The 17,770-nt window shown below is 39.2% G+C and overlaps 1 protein-coding gene across 6 annotated transcripts in view; it reads right to left on the bottom strand.

Moving 5' to 3' along the window:
• Positions 1 to 4,673: 4,673 nt before the first annotated feature.
• Positions 4,674 to 17,770, bottom strand: part of LOC132402893 (reticulon-4-like) — a 72,814-nt gene continuing 59,717 nt past the window's right edge. For all 6 annotated transcript variants that reach the window (XM_059985960.1, XM_059985956.1, XM_059985957.1 and 3 more), the window contains 4 exons: positions 11,452 to 11,521; positions 9,666 to 9,712; positions 6,430 to 6,488; positions 4,674 to 5,554 (listed from right to left, as the gene is read on the bottom strand). In XM_059985960.1, coding sequence (XP_059841943.1) covers positions 5,512 to 5,554; positions 6,430 to 6,488; positions 9,666 to 9,712; positions 11,452 to 11,521 — 219 coding nt within the window. In that variant the 3' untranslated portion in view covers positions 4,674 to 5,511. The remainder of the gene's footprint in view (positions 5,555 to 6,429; positions 6,489 to 9,665; positions 9,713 to 11,451; positions 11,522 to 17,770) is intronic.

Here is a 17,770-nt window from a genome sequence, read left to right on the forward strand (position 1 = left end):
AATACTGAATATCTTTAACAAAGTGCCACCCACATATGAAGCTGTTTAACAAGTTTAAAGCCCAGGGTATTACAGGAAAGATACTAGCAAGGATAGAGTATTGGCTGATTGGTAGAAGGGGAAGAGTGGGAGCTGAGTGGTTGCTGGTGATTTGTGGTGTTTTGCAGGAGTCAGGGTTGGAACTGCTTTTTATGTTGCATGTCAATGATTTGGATGACAGAACTGATGACTGTGGCCAAGTTTGCAGATAATGCAAAGATGGGGGGGGTGGGTAGTGTTGAGGAAGCAGTAGCAGATGAGGAGACTAGGTAAAGTTGCAGATGAAATGCAGTATCAGGAAATTTATAATCATGCACTTTGGTAAAAGGAATAAAAGCGCAGACCATTTTCTAAATTGGAGGGCAAATTCAAAAATCAGATAAAGGTCAACTTGCAGGTTGAGTCAGTAGTGGGGAAGGTAAATGTAATGTTACCAAATTCTGGAATGACATTCTGGCAAATGTCACTCCACCCTGAGGGATGGAAGCTAAAGACAGGAAATTACAGTCTAGTTAGCCTGATTTTAGTGGGTGAAAGATACTGGAGTTCATTATTAAGGGTGACATTATGGGGTACACAATAAAATAAGCTGAAGTCAGTATCGTTTCCTTGAGAAATCTTGCCTACCAAATCTGCCAGAACTCAAGTAGTAACAGGCCAAACAGACAAAGGAGAATCAATGGATGTTTACGTGGATTTTCAGAAGGCCTTTGATAAGGTGCCAAGGCAGAAAGCTGCTTAAAAAAAAGCATTGGTAGAAGATTGCCTCCTGCCAGTCAGCCAAAGAGTGGAAATAAAAAGAGGGCCTGCTCTGCTTGGCTGCCAGTGACCAGCAGTGTTCTGCAGGGGCCAGTGTTGTAATTACTTTTGTACCCCCCCCCCCCCCAATTACTCATCAATGATTTAATCGATGGCAGAGAGACTGCAGAAGCACTTAAGATTATGAGAATGGGCTAAGTGGGAAGTGTATGGTTATGCACTTTGATAAAAGGAATTAAGGATGCAAAAGAAAACTTAATTCAAGAGGGCTGAGAAAAGGCATGAGGTTGCTTTAGCAGACACTGAAGGAGTATCCCAAGGGTTCCTACAGATCTTAAGAGCAAAAGGATAGGTGCCCTGGAAGATCAGAGTGGTCATCTATGTGTGGAGCCAAAAGGGATGGGGGGAAATGTTGTGTTTTTTTTCCCCCCATCTGTATTTACTTGGGAGACAAAACAGAGCCTATAGAAGTGAGGCAAAGGAGCATCAACTTTATGGGGCCTGTAAAGATTACCGAGGAGTTTGCGGTCTTAAGGCAAATTAGGGTGGACAAATCCTCAGGGCCTGACAAAGTATTCCCTTGGACCCTGTGGGAGGCAAGTGTAGAAACTGCAGGGGCCCTAGCAGAGATACTCAAATCATTCTGAGCAAAGGTGAGGTACCAAGAGGATTGGAGGATAGCTAATGTTGTTCTGCTATTTAAAACAATCTCTAAGAATAAAGCAGGAAATTATAGGCAGTGGACCTGACAGCAGTAGTGGTTAAGTTCTTGAAAGGTATTCTAAGGGACCGGATAGTCAAGTATTTGAGCAGACAGGGACTGATTAGGGATAACCATGGCTTTCTGTGTGGTAGTGTGCATCTAACCAATCTTGAATAAGTTACCAGGCAAGTTGATGAAGGCGAGGCAGTGGATCTTGTCCACATGGACTTCAGCAAGGCATTTGACATAGTTGCACATGGGAGATTGGTCAAGGCGGCTCAGTTGCTTGGCACTCGAGATGTCGTAAATTGGATTTGACATTGGCTTTGGAGGAGAGATCAAGAGTGGTAGCAGATGGTTGCCTCTCTGGAGGCCTGCGGCTAGTGGAGTGTTGCAGGGATTGATGCTGGGTCTGTTGTTTGTCATTTATATCAGTGATTTGGATGAGAATGTGGTAAACTGGATCAGGAAATTGCAGATGACACCAAGACTGTGGAGGTATAGTGGACAGCAAGGAAGGCCATTAAAGCTTCCAAGGGGATCTGCAACAGCTGGAATTTAATGCAGACAAGAGTGAGGTGTTGCACTTTGGGAGGACCAAAGTAACTTTTAACACGGCAAGCAGTAGTGCTCTGAGGGGTGCTGTAGAACAAGGGGATTTGGGAATACAGGTCCACAATTCTTCAAAAGTGGAGTCACAGCTAGACAAACCCATTGAGAAAGCGTCTGGCCCATTGGCCTTCACAGATCAAAGTATGATTACAGAAATTATGTATAAGACTTTGGCAAGGCCTAATCTGGAGTTGTGTGTGCAATTTTAGTCATCTAACTACAGAAAAGATGCAATAAGAAATCATAAGGATGTTGATGGGACTGGAGGACCCAAGTTAAAAGATTGAATAGGTAAGAACTTAGAACATAGAAGATTGAAGGGAGATTTGATAGGTGTACAAAATTATGCGGGATATAGATAGTGTAAATCCAAGCAGACTTTTTCCACTGTGTTTGGGTGAGACTACAACCAAATATCATGGTTTAAGGGCAAAAGGTGAAATGTTTAAGGGGAACATACAGGGAAGGTATCACAAAGGCACCAACTGTTACATGGTGAAGGCAGGAGAATGGGGTTGAAAGAGATAATAAATCATTGTAAAAGCCCCAATAATATCAGTAAGTGCTAAAGCAACAAACATTTTCCTTAATCATTTTAAGGGAGTTTACAAATACCCTTAACTGGTTGTCCAATCTTATAGGGATAAAGACTCAGTTGTAAAAATAGTTGATGCATTAGTGATCTGCCAAATCACAGTTCATTAGAAGGTAAAAAATGTAACATTACCTTTTGAGAAGGAGGAAGAAAATAAGAGAAATAAGGCTAATTATCCGGACATTAGTGGTTGGGAATCTGCTTAATACAATTTTAATGACATGGTTTAAAAAAAAAAGGTACTAACAAATAATTATCATTGATAGATCAGGACAGAACTTACACCACCTCAGGATTATTGACTCATTCCATACTGGTTTTTTAAAGCATGGTTTCAAGTGCAGTCTTCTACTGTGAGATCACAACTAACAGAGAGCATAATTGTTGCCTGCACTGACCAAAATGACTGACAACTGACCCTTTCACCAGATTCACTGTCAAGTTATAGTGTTATCAAATATTCAAAGTCATCTGCATCTGTAAAATCAAGACATTAAGAAATGTGTTTATAGTATCAAAATTACAAATACTGGAATCTGAAATAGAAACAGAACATGTACTGTAAAAACTTAATCAGTTCAGGCTACTTTAGTAGAAAGAAAGTGAGATACCAAACTTGTTCCAATGAAGGGTCTTTGGCCTAAAACATTGACTGTTTCTCATGTTACAAAAACTGCCCAACCCAGCCAGCATTTTCTGCTTTCATGATCACTTACCTTTTTTCTGACTTGTTTCAACTGTTTGTTTTAATTACACTGCTGTACTTGTTCCAGGTAGAACACGGTGCTTCCAACTGCAATAATTGAGAGCACAGGTGTGCTTTGCTTGCTGCTTTGGTGAACAAAAGGCTGTGCTCCAGCTTTTGCTCAATCATATGGGTTTCTGCTGGCAGATTCAAATGGATCTCTGAGAGACTTTCTGTACAGTGCTTTGACTAACTTACCTTTTTGAGATTAGGGAGAACCAGTGATTGCAGTACTAAAAAAGTTGATTAAAAAAGTTCACACCCAAGATAATTATACAAAATAATAGCTAACAACGTTGGCAGCTAGTGGATGTGCTGACAAAGTCCATGCAGCTATTGCTTTGCTCATATGCCAATGCTTTTGATTGGCTCATGTTGGCCTGTTGCTAGTGCTGGATGAGGTAAGAAATTAAGCTAAGAAACGATAAAATTTAAAATCAATGTCTAAAGAGTTACTTTATCAAATTAAACTGAGAACTTGCAACTAATAACTTTAACAGCAGATACTGCAGAAAGAAATGGTAGCTGAATTAATGAAGATTCTATTTCTCAATGTCCTACCTAATTTTCAAATATCCACCTGGAATCCTGAATGTCCCAGTTAAAACTATCTGGGGTCTATGGCCCACAGGTTGGGAACCCCAGTCTACACTTTTATTTCTTGTACCACAGTGTATGACAATACACTTCCCAACACTGTATTCCATCTGCCACTTCTTTACCCACTCTCCTAATCTGTCCAAGTCTTCTGCAGCCTTCATGTTTCCTCAACACATCTGCCCCTCCTCCCATCTTTGTATCACCTGCAAACTTAGCCACAAATCAATTCAGTCATTCAAATCATTGACATAACGCAAAAAGCAGTATCCCTTGAAATACTCATCACCAGCAGCCAACCAAAAAAGTCTTTTTATTTCCACTCTTTGCCTCTTGCCAATCAGCTAATGCTAGTATCTTTCCTATAATACCATGGGCTCTCAACTTGTTAAGAGGCCTCATGTGCAGCACCTTTTAAAAGGCATCCACCGATTCTCCTTTAGCTATCCTGTTTGTTATTTCAAAGAATTCCAACAGATGCATCAGGCAACATTCTCCCTTGCAGAAACCATGTTGACTACAGGCTATTTTATCATGTGCTTCCAAGTACCCTGAAACCACATTCTTAACAGTCGACTCCAATTCTCTGAAAATGCAGGTAGAAAAAAACTCAAGTAATGCAGTTATAAGCTTTATTCATATTTATTCCACACTGTATTCCCCCAGACAAAAGCCTGAGCCAAATTACAATGCAAAGTTCATTGCCTCATTTATGCATCAGATAATGCTTGAAATTTCCAAGTTACATTTATTTGTAGCATTGAATACAGTCCACAAATAATCAGCAGTACAGCTAATTTTTTTGCTTTTGTTCATACTGTTGCTATAGATGAAAGAAATGAGTTGTACATTAATGTTGATTAATGTAATATTCTGCATGTTTCAGCACTGTGAATTCATCTTTAAAATACAATTAAACTCTGAAACCATCAAGCACTGTGGAGCTGATGAAATCAACTCTATAGTTATGAAACACTAACTGGGTAATTGTTAAAACAGTAAAACCTTAATACAGCAAAGGGTTTCAGTGAGGAAAAAGCAAGACCTCCACTAAAATGGTACAGTAAATATGATCAAGGGTTAGAAATTTGCAACAATCTCACAGCATAGATTCTACAGTGTGCAAACTGGGGGTAAGGTGGAGAATGGGAATACTCAAAACTCCTACTGCACCATGATTTGTTACACATAAGACACTAACCCTGACAAGTGCAATGTACAGTTTCTCAAATCTTTAATACAAACCAGTGTTCTCTGTACCAAATCAGATAAATAAATGGAATTCAAATTTCTTATGTTAGTATTTGTGATATAATAGATCATGACTGCAGCTCAACAATTTCAGTTACTACCAAATGTAAAATAATCTGCAGTTCCAAGGCTTTCTTATTCTTCCCAACCCTCCCTGTGACAACCGAGTAACAGTCCCACAGACAACGTGCCATGAAACAGTGCAGGATACTACTCAGTTTTCTTCTTCAGTCCAGGAACTTTAGCTTGAATCCTAAAATGAGAAAAACAGTGGAAAAGGAATATTGTAAAAGAGTGAAGGTACTTAGAATGCTGACCTGTTAATCTAACGCTATGGTGTTTCAACTTGATTATGTAAGAACAGCTACCAAGTAACTTTTATCCCAAAAAATCTCTTGTGCACAATGAGATTAGAGAAAGGCTAAACTAAATGCACATTATTCATTGTTTTAATTACCAAATTCACAAAAAAGGCATTGCTCTGAAATACATTTTCTTAAGTTTCCCTGTCAAATATAGGTGCAGTATACCAAATCTCCTTAATTTAATTACTCAATGCATCTTGTAAACAAAACCTGCAGTTGAATACAGAAAATAAGTGTCATTGACTGGATGGTAATGAAATATTTATGCCACAATGTAAGAAGTAATTTTACTGCTTCCTTTGCAAGCTCTTGGTGAGCAAAATGTGCCAAATTCACATTAACATTTGACATATATTCTTTAAAGATTACATTGATGTTACGCGCATTTTTCATGATGATCAACCACAAAAATAATGAGATAGGTGCTCAAAAAGCCCATTGCAGAGTTGCTAGTCAATTATTAAGATGCCAAAAGTTTCAAACTAGCCAACCTGATGTTTACATATCTTGTGTTCCAAGGTGCAGATGCTCAAAGATTAAAACTATACTACTGTGAAAGGTTTACACAACTGATGATATCCATAATTTCTTCAGGCTATATTCACATTTGGCAAGCCAACCTGGAGACATGAGAAATCATGCTCAACATAAACACTAAGGAAAAATAGTGATAAGAAAGTTTGTTTAGCCACAGAAACACCCAAAAAGGAGCAAAACAATCACAAGCAATTACCATTTCTGAATTTCCACATACTGTACTTACTTAGCAGTGACATCTTTAATCTGTTTGCTTGCTATCCCTATGTAATGATCAATTTGTGCCTGAAAGAAATAAATTTATATTAGTATCATTGAAGTGTATCCTTCAGAGCTCAACTGTGATTTCTGTTAATCAATCTCCTTGTAGAGAGACTTCCGGACAGCAGGAAGCTTTTTTTTTGAAGGTGGTGAGATGCAGACAGAGGCAAGAACTACAAGGGATAGTCATTAGTTCTTATTCAAATGTAACCAGGAGCAATGGAAATTTGATAACAGGCAATAAGTCAAATCACACGGAATTACACTTGAAGTCAGAAGTTTACATACACCTTAGCCAAATACATTTAAACTCAGTTTTGTCACAATTCCTGACATTTAATCCTTGAAAACATTCCCTGTCAGTTAGGATCACTATTTTAAGAATGTGAAATGTCAGAATGATAGTAGAGAGAATGATGTATTTCAGCTTTTATTTCTTTCATCACATTCCCAATGGGTTAGAAGTTTACATGCACTTTGTTAGTAATTGGTATCATTGCCTTTAAATTGTTTAACTTGGATCAAACGTTTCGGGTCGCCTTCCACAAGCTCCTTACAGTAAGTTGCTGGAATTTTGTTCCATTCCTCCAGACAGAACTGGTGTAACTGAGTCAGGTTTGTAGGCCTCCTTGCTCGCACACGCTTTTTCAGGTCTGCCCACAAATTTTCTATCAGACTGACGTCAGGGCTTTGTGACGGCCATTCCAATACCTTAACTTTGTTGTCCTTAAGCAATTTTGTCATTACTTTCAGGGTATGCTTGGAGTCGTTGTCCATTTAGAAGACCCATTTGCAACCGAGCTTTAACTTCCTGGCTGATGTCACGATGTTGCCTCAATATATCCACTTAATTTCCCTTCCTCATGATGCCATCTATTTTGTGAAGTGCACCAGTCCCTCCTGCAGCAAAGCATCCCCGCAACATGATGCTGCCACCTCCATGCTTCACGGTTGTTTCTTTGGCTTGCAAGCCTCACCCTTTTTCCTCCAAAAATAGCAATGGTCATTATGGCCAAACAGTTCAATTTTTGTTTCATCAGACCAGAGGACACTTCTCCAAAAAGTAAGACCTTTGTCCCCATGTGCACTTGCAAACTGCAGTCTGGTTTTTTAATGGCGGTTTTGGAGCAGTGGCTTCTTCCTTGCTGAGCAGCCATTCAGGTTATGTCGATATAGGACTCGTTTTACTGTGGATATAGATATTTGTCTACCTGTTTCCTCCAACATCGTCACCAGGTCCTTTGCTGTTGGTCTGGGATTGATTTGCACTTTTCATGCCAAAGTACATTCATCTTCAGGAGACAGAATGCATCTCCTTCCTGAGCGGTATGACGGCTGTGTGGTCCCATAGTGTTTATACTTTTGTACTACAGTTTGTACAAATAAACGTGGTACCTTTAGGCGTTTGGAAATTGCTCCCAAGGATGAATCAGACTTGTGGAGGTCCACAATTTTTTTTCCTGACATCTTGGCTGATCTCTTAATTTTGTTTGTAAACTTCTGACCCACTAGAATTATGATATAGTCAATTAAATGTGAAATAATCTGTCTAAACAATTGTTGGGAAAATTACTCGTGTCATGCACAAAGCAGATGTCCTCAACATCTTGCCAAGACTATAGTTTGCTAATATGAAATCTGTGAAGTGGTTAAACAATCAGTTTTAATGACTTCAATCTACTGACTTCAACTGTATATGGTTGCTTGAAAAGCAAACTAAGAAACTGAGTTACTTCTGAGAACTCAAGGACAGGATCAGGACAGCAAATTCGTACCTGACTGGCAGCACATAACAAATACGGAAAATGTTCAAGAACCACTGAAGCTTCCACATCAATTTTTACAAACATAAGAACTATGAAATTCAACACTAAACATTAATTTTCACAAAAGAGTGCCATATTTCTGTTTTGCTGCAATTCCTGTATAATGATGGTATGCCTTTAAGAAGTGTAAATTCTAAGTAGAAGCTCTAAACCTTTGGAGAGAAAAAAACTAATTCAACAATAGCAACACACAACTGACTTGCAGCCAATTATCTTATTAATTAACATACAGGAAAATCAACTTTTAAACTCTTCAAGTTCAATTCAGTGTAATCACTGCAAAATTAAACTCAGATCTGATTATTAGCTGTAAAATATTCAATAAATATTTTCTTAATACTCCATAAAACTATTTTCCCCATTACTTGAGATCATGTCCTGAATTAATCCTGCAATCAATTATCTAGATTTTAATTGTCTTAGCATTTAATACCAACTACTGCAAGATTCCAAAAGGCATCCTAAATAGCTTCCAAAGAAAGATCATTCAAGAAATACCTCCAAGCATTAGAGGTTAAATCAGCAATAATGTTCATATTTTGTAGTTACTTTTTCCTAAATGGACTATATGGTAAGGCCTTTGACAAGGTTCCACACAGAAGGTTAGTTAGGAAGGTTCAATTGTTAGGTATTAATATTGAAGTAGTAAAATGGATTCAACAGTGGCTGGATGGGAGTTGCCAGAGAGTAGTGGTTGAACAAGTTAGCTCTTTATTCTTTGGAGCATAGAAGGTTGAGGGGGGACTCGATAGAGGTATTTAAAATTATGAGGGGGATAGATAGAGTTGATGTGGATAGGCTTTTTCCATTGAGAGAAAGGAAGATTCAATCAAGAGGACATGAGTTGAGAGTTAGGGGGCAAAAGTTTAGAGGTAAAACGAGGGGGAACTTCTTTACTCGGAGTGGTAGCTGTGTGTGTGGAATGAGCTTCCAGTAGAAGTGGTAGAGGCAGGTTCAATATTGTCACTTAAAGTAAAATTGGATGGGTATATGGACAGGAAAGGAAAGGAAGGTTATGGGCTGAGTGCAGGTCAGTGGGACTAGGTGAGAATAAGCGTTCGGCACAGAATAGTAGGGCCGAGAGGGCCTGTTTCTGTGCTGTAATTGTTATATGGAACTTTATTCTTGTGACATTCTATTATACTGAAAATTTTGCTTACATGTAGTTTAGCTTTCAGGTTAATAAAGTAAAACCTGATATAATGCCTAAGCTATGCTTACAAATCAATGTTAGGAACAAGAAATATTCTAACTGCTACTAATATAACCAGTTAGCACTCAAAATACAATTGTAACAATGTCAGGATGACAATATCATATCCATTCTGTAAATTAATATCCCTTTTGCAAATGTAAAGCAAATTTAGACACTTACCTGGTGCCTTTCATAAACAACTGGAATGCTGAAAACTGCTACCAGAGCTAGAGAGAATGAATATTCCTTCCTTTAGTATCTAAAACTTTACAGTGCAATTATACAGATACACACATAGCAGACATAAGTCACTGTTTTAACCCTCAGCAACTCTGTACCAATTTTGTATCTTTAGAACATGCAATTGCTATTGTTATAGCTCACAAATAAACCTCAGAATTAAGCCTTGAACAAACCCAAAAGTAGCAAGCATAAGTGAATATAATTGAAAGTCGTACCAAACACAAATATTCCAAAACTATACTGGACTGGAAAAGTTGAATGCCATGAGATGGTTTTGGATGTTAAAAGGCCCAACTGACTGCCGGGGCATACAAGGAAATAAACAGACAATGTAAAAAAGAAATCTCAAAAAAAGGATCCTCAAGTATTGCTGAAGTTGTGTTTGAGGAATGGCAAAATAAATCAGCCTTCACTCACTTATATATTATTAAAACACAAGATTTATGTGAGGCCTTGTTGGATTAGTTGTTTTATGGATGTTTCCTCCAATAGGTGAAATCGTAATTAGCTTTTCCCCCTTTTCAAATAACAAACTGAAAAAGATGATAGAAGCAGCAAGGTACATGTGGTTTACAAGGAATTCAGTAAGACTTTCAATAAGGTTGTACACATTAAGCTAGCCCAGAAGGCCAAGGTACATACTGGTCTAAAATTAGCTTGACAAAAGTAGAGGTAGATGGGTGCTTGTATGAGTGGAAATTTATCACAAGTGGTATACCACAGGAATTAGTGCTGAGACCTTTGTGGTTTATAATATACAGATGACGTAGATAAGCAAAGGTTGCCTGTGGATACAGTGGACATGGATTAGCTGGCAAGTTGAGCTGTGCAAGTACAAGATAATGTACAAATCAGCTAACATTGAATTCTGGGGTGGGTCTGAGGGGGCCAAGTAGCCTCTACCTGCTAATTCTTTATATGTTGAAAGACTTGCAATTTTGGAAATTTAAAAAAAATGGTAGTCCATTAAATCAAATCAAAACCATCGTATAAAAGCTGGTTTTGGCCATGCTATAATTTTAACACCGTGTTAAATTCTGACAGTCTTCTTATTCTAGTGTCTGGGGGGGGGGGGGGGGGGGAGGGTGAAGAGAGAGAACAGAAGGGAAGATTGAATATCTAGCTCCTAACAAAAAAAAATAAGGACTTACTAAAGCTTAAAAACTCTGGTCTTCAAGTGTATGAGGATTTTGCAAGTGCAATCCATACCTCATTTCAAATTTGTTTAATACAAATTGCTATATACTTAAGATTCTAAGTACAGCAAATATGGTATTAGTAGATTGTGTAAGATATTATGTTGAGCTGGTACAAATTTTAAGCCACTACTTTTCACATAAAAGTATGACTGAAAACAGAAAGATACCAACAGCTACTATCAAAAAGCATGTTCCGAGGTGGTAAAGCATAGCAAGGCTCAAGCAGCACATGGACCATGTTCCTAGGCAGAGATAACTTTCACATGTATTGTCTTAAGTTAGGGCAACAAACTGAATATAAAATTAAGGAACACTATTTCCCAAATGAAATCCACTCCTAGAAAACACCACTAAAGTTTTTGAGTTTCAAGATAGATAAATGGCCAGGTCACCTGATTTTTTTTAATCGTATGTTCCTAATTAACTATTCATATTAAATCCAGATTCAACTATTTAAGTTAATACAATGCCTCCAGTGAGTGCAATGGTGGAACAGAAATACATTCAAAGTTGTAAAGGCTTACCTATTATCAGCAGAGTCAATCCATTAAACAAGGCACCAACGTATGTGAGCAGCCACATTAGCACTGTAAACTAAATTAAAATATATTATAGTCATGAGTTTACACAACAATACAATCAGACAAAACAGATCGATTCATCAACTAAAATGTCCTTGTTTACTGACATTTTTGACCTTTTGCTTTGGCCGTCTGAGGTATGTACCTGCTTCAAGTAGGCTTCAATCATACTGGTGCCCAAGAAGAGGGTGCTATCCTGTATCAATAATTACAGCTCAGTGGCACTAGCATTCATGGTGATGTAGTGTTTTGGGAGGTTGGTCACGAAACGTGTTAACTCCTGCCTGAGCAATGACTTGGATCTGCTCCAATTTGCCTACCATCACAACCAGTACCATTTCATTGGCTCTTCACTCAGCTCAAACATCTGGACAATTAAGATACATATATCAGAATGCTCTATATTGACTACAGCTCAGCATTCAACACCATCACTAAGCTCTAATATCTAGACCCAATACCATCCTACATAACTGGATCCACAATTTTGTCATTTGCAGATCCAAGTCAATACAGCATCTCCTCCACAATGACCATCAGCACAGATGCATCACAAAGTTCTGTACTTAATGACCTGCTCTACTCACTTTATAACTATGATTGTGTGACCAAGTACAACTCCAATACCACATTTCTATTTGTGGACGACGGCGCTGTTGGCCAAATCAAAGATGATGAAAAACTGGTATAGGAGAGAAACTGAAAATCTGATTGAATGATGTCAAAGCTTCTCATTTAATTTAAGACCATAGAGCTGACCATTGACTACAAGAAGAAGAATCAGAGGTCCATGAGCCAGTCCTCATTAAAGGATTGAACATGCAGAGTGTCAGTAAATTCAAATTCCTTGGAGTTACAGTGGCATGTAAAAGTTTGGGCACCCCTGGTCAAAATTTCTGTTACTGTGAATAGCTAAGCAAGTAAAAGATGACCTGATTTCCAAAAGGCATAAAGTTAAAGATGACACATTCCTTCATTTTAAAGATTACTTTTTTTTATTTCCATCTTTTACAGTTTCAAAATAACAAAAAAGGAAAAGGGCCTGAAGCAAATGTTTGGGCACCCTGCATAGCCAGTACTTAGTAACAACCCCTTTGGCAAGTATCGCAGCTTGTAAACACTTTCTGTAGCCAGCTAAGAGAGTCTTTCAATTCCTGTTTTGGGGAATTTTTGCCTATTCTTCCCTGCAAAAGGCTTCTAGTTCTGTGAGATTCTTGGGCCGTCTTGCATACACTTTTGAGGTCTATCCACAGATTTTCGATGATTTTTAGGTCAGGGGACTGTGAGGGCCATGGCAAAACCTTCAGTTTACGCCTCTTGAGGTAGTCTGTTTTGGATATAGAGGTGTTTAGGATCGTTAACCTGTTGTAGAAGCCATCCTCTTTTCATCTTCAGTTTTTTTAAAAAAAAACAGACGGTGTGATGTTTGCGTCCAGAATTTGCTGGTATTTAATTGAATTCATTCTTCTCTCTACCAAAGGAACATTCCCCATGCCACTGGCTGCAGCACAAGCCCAGTGCATGATCGATCCACCTCCATGCTTAACAGTTGAGGTGTTCTTTTCATTAAGTTCTGCACCTTTTTTCTCCAAACATACCTTTGCTCAAACTTGCTAAAATGTTCTATTTTAACTATATCAGTCCACAGGATTTGTTTTCAAAATGCATCAGACTTGTTTAGATGTCCCTTTGCAAACTTCTGACACTAAATTTTGTAGCGAGGACACAAAAAATGTTTCTTCTGATGATTCTTCCATGAAGGTCATATTTCTGCAGGTGTCAGTGCACCATCACTCCAGAGTCTGCTAAATCTTACTGAAGGTCTTTTGCAGTCAAACGGGGGTTTTAATTTGCCTTTCTAGCAACCCTACAAGCGGTTCTCTCGGAAAATTTTCTTGGTCTTCCAGACCTCAACCTGACCTCCATTCTTGTTCACTGCTATTTCTTAATTACATTACAAACTGAGGAAACGGTTACCTGAAAACACTTTGCTATCTTCTTATAAGCCTTCTCCTGCCTAGTGGGCATTATTGATTTTAATTTTCAGAGTGATAGGCAGCTGCTTAGAGGAGCCCATGGCTGCTGATTGTTGGAACAAGGTCTGAGGAGTCAGGGTATTTATAAAGCTTTGATATGTGCATCACCTGGCCTTTCCTAGCGATGACTGTGAACAAGCCATAGCCCTAACAAGCTAATTAAGGTATGAGACCTTGGTAAAAGTTGAGAGCTCAAATCTCTTGGGGTGCCCAAACTTTTGCATGCTGCTCCTTGCCTTTTTTCCCCAGTCTAAAATTGTACAAAACAAAAATAATACACTAATGTTGCTTAAAATGTGGAAAAATGTTTCAACTTTAACTTTGACTTTCAGAAATCAGTTCATCTTCTACTCACTTAACTATCCACAGTAACAGAAATTTTGACCGGGGTGCCCAAACGTTTGCATGCTACTATAAACAAGACCATAAGGCAAAGGAGCACAAGTCGGCCATTTGGCCCATCAAGTCTGCTCTGCCATTTCATCATGAGCTGATCCAATCTCTCCCGTCTATGAGGTCCCCCTTCATTCTTCTAAGCTCCAAGAAGTACAGTCCAAGAGCAGTCAAACGTTCCTCAAATGTTAACCCTCTCATTCCTGGAATTATTCTAGTGAACCCTCTCCAATGTCAGAACATCCTTTCTTAAATAAGGAGCCCAAAACTGCACACAGTATTCCAAGTGAGGTCCTACCAGTGCCTTATAGAGCCTCAACATCACATCCCTGCTCCTATACTCTATTCCTCTAGAAATGAATGCTAACATTGCATTTACCTTCTTCATCAGCAACTCAACCTGGAGGTTAACCTTAAGGGTATCCTGCATGAGGACTCCCCAGTCCCATTGCATCTCAGAACTTTGAATTCCCTCCCCATTTAAATAATAGTCTGCCCATTTCTTCTACCAAAGTGCACGACCGTACACCTTCCGACATTGTAATTCATTTGCCACTTCTTTGCCCATTCCCCCAATCTATCCAAGTCTCTCTGCAGACTGTTTCCTCAGCACAACCAGCCCCTCCACCGATCTTTGTATCATCAGCAAACTTAGCCACAAAGCCATCTATTCCATAATCCAAATCGTTGATATACAACGTAAAAAGAAACGGCCCCAACACGGTCCCCTGTGGAACACCACTGGTAACCGGCAGCCAACCAGAATGGGATCCCTTTATTCTCACTCTGTTTCCTGCCAATCAACCAACGCTTTATCCACGTATGTAACTTTCCCGTAATTCCATGGGCTCTTATCTTGTTTAGCAGCCTCATGTGCAGCATCTTATCAAAGGCCTTCTGAAAATCCAAATACACAACATCCACTGCATCTCCCTTGTCTAGTCTACTTGTAATTTCCTGAAAAAATTGCACTAGGTTTGTCAGGCAGGATTTTCCTTTAAGGAAACCATGCTGAGTTCTGCCTATCTTGTCATGCCTCCAGGTACTCCATAACCTCATCCTTGACAATCAACTCCAACAACTTCCCAACCACTGATGTCAAGCTAACAGGTCTATAATTTCCTTTTTGCTTCCTTACCCCCTCCTTAAATAGCGGAGAGACATTTGCAATCTTCCAGTCCTCCGGAACCAGGCCAGAATCCATCAACTTTTGAAAGATCACTGCTAATGTCTCTGCAATCTCCACTGCTACTTCCTTCAGAATATGAGGGTGCATTCCACCTGGCCCAGGAGATTTATCTACCTTTAGACTATTCAGCTTCCTGAGTACGTCCTCTGCCATAATTGTGACTGCGCATATTTCTCTTTCCTGTCACCCATGAATGTCCGGTATATTGCTGAGGTCTTCCTCAGTGAAGACTGATGCAAAATACTCATTCAGTTCCTCCACCATCTCCTTATCTCCCATTAGACTTTCTCCAGCATCATTTTCTATCGGTCCTATATCTACTCTCACCTGTCTTTTGCTCTTTAATATACTTGAAAAAGCTTTTAGTATCCTCTTTGATATTATTTGCTAGCTTCCTTTCATAGTTCATCTTTTCCCTTTTAATGACCTTCTTAGTTTCCTCTTGTAAGCTTTTAAAAACTTCCCAATCCTGTCTTCCCACTAATTTTTGCTTCCTTGTATGCCCTCTGCTTTGTTTTCACTTTGGCTTTGACTTCTCATCAGCCATGGTTGCATTCCTTTTCCATTCGAAAATGTCTTCTTCTTTGGAATATATCTGTCTTGCACCTTCTTCATTTCTCGAATAAACTCCTGCCACTGCTGCTCTGTCATCCTTCCCGCTAGTGTCCCTTTCCAGTCAACTTTGGCCAGTTCCTCTCTCATGCCACTGTAATTTCCTTTACTCCACTGAAATACCAACACATCAGATTTCGGCTTCTCTTTCTCAAATTTCACAGTGAACTCAATCATATTGTGATCACTACCTCCTAAGGGTTCCTTCACTTCTAACTCTCTAATCACCTCTGGTTCATTACACAATACCAAATCCAGTACAGGCGATCCCCTAATAGGCTCAACAAGCTGTTCTAAAAAGCCATCTTGTAGACATTCTACAAATTCTCTCTCTTGAGATCCAGTGCCGACCTGATCTTCCCAATCCACTAGCATGTTAAAATCCCCTACAATTAACATAACACTGCCCTTCTGGCAAGCCTTTTCTATTTCCTGTCTTAATTTGTAGTCCACATCACTGCAGCTGTTTGCAGGCCTGTAGATAACTGCCATTAGGGTCCTTTTACCCCTGCGATTTCTTCGCTCAACCCATAAAGGTTCTGCACCTTCCGATCCTATGTCAACTCTTTCTAATGATTTACTATCATTTCTTACCATTAAAGCCCGCGACCCCCCCTAACTACCTAACTATCCTTCCAATATATTGTGTATCCTTGGACATTCAGCTCCCAGAGACGTGCATCCTTTAGCCACGTCTCAGTGACGGCCACAATATCATACCTGCCGATCTGTAACTGTACAACAAGATCATCCACCTTATTCCTTATGCTGCGTGCATTTAAGTATAACACATTAAGTCCAGTATTTGGTACTTTTTGCATTGATTGCACTGCAACACATCCTAATGGCTGCAAATTTGCTCCATCACCTGCCTGCCCTTCCTGACATCCTTAGTGCTCACTACCTTAGATCTATTTGTGTTTTCCCTCTCCTCTGCTCCATCAGTCCAGTTCCCATCCTCCTGCCAAATTATTTTAAACCCTCCCTAACAGCTCTATTAAACCTTCCCGCCAGGATATTGGTCCCCCTAGGATTCAAGTGTAACCCATCCTTTTAGTACAGGTCACACCCGTACAAATATTAAAGGATCTGTCCTGGGACAATAGCAAAATCAAGTTCAGATGAATTTTATAATGAGATGAGTTCCTCAATCTTTGTGGTAGAAATGAGTTCAGATGAGTTTTACCACAACTATGGTACTATTACCATTTCTTCAACCAAACTTTGGGAAAGATTTGACTGCTTCAGAGGGAATGCAGAAGCAATTTACTGAAGGGATTGTAGGGATGAGGAAAAGTTCACTGGGATTATTCCCCTTGGAGCAGAGAAGGGTGCATAGAGATTTGAAAGATGTGTTTGAAATAAAAGGTACAGAAAGATTAGATGGAAAACTTGCTACTACTGGCAGAAAGGTCCATTGGGGGAGTGAAATGGAATTGACATACAAAAGAACTAAATTTAACATTTGGGATAAACTATTGTTTAGGTCTTGAATGTGTTGCCAGGAGTAACACTGGAGCATATATTGGAAAGGAAAAATTTGTAAGGCTGTTGGGACAGGGCAAGAGTGGAGCATGCTTGACTGACATTACATACCCAGAACAGACTGCATCCTTTTCAAAAAGATTTATCACTGCTGTGATATTTGTTATTCTGCAGCAGTAGTACAAGGAAATACATAAAAATCACAATAAATAATGCACAAGATAGTAGGATAGTGTTGTTAAGGTAAGAAACGTGATGGCAGAGAAGTGTTGAATGTGGGTCTTCAGATTCCTGTAGCTCTTCCCCAACGGTAGTAATGGAAAGAGGACATTTCTTGAATGGTGAGAGTCTTTAATGCCACCTTTTAAAGTCCTTAAATGATGGGGAGGGTTGTGCCTGTGAGAAGTCAAACTTTTTTTCTGACATCCGCTATCATTTCTTCTCATCACCTCAAAATTACATCCTCTCATAATACCCACTGCTGCCCTGGGAAAACAGGCACTGGCTGCCCACTCACTATGCCTCATCTTATACACCAATATCAAGT

The sequence above is a fragment of the Hypanus sabinus genome, chromosome 12, assembly GCF_030144855.1.
Source record: "Hypanus sabinus isolate sHypSab1 chromosome 12, sHypSab1.hap1, whole genome shotgun sequence".
In the NCBI taxonomy this organism is placed as follows: domain Eukaryota; kingdom Metazoa; phylum Chordata; class Chondrichthyes; order Myliobatiformes; family Dasyatidae; genus Hypanus; species Hypanus sabinus.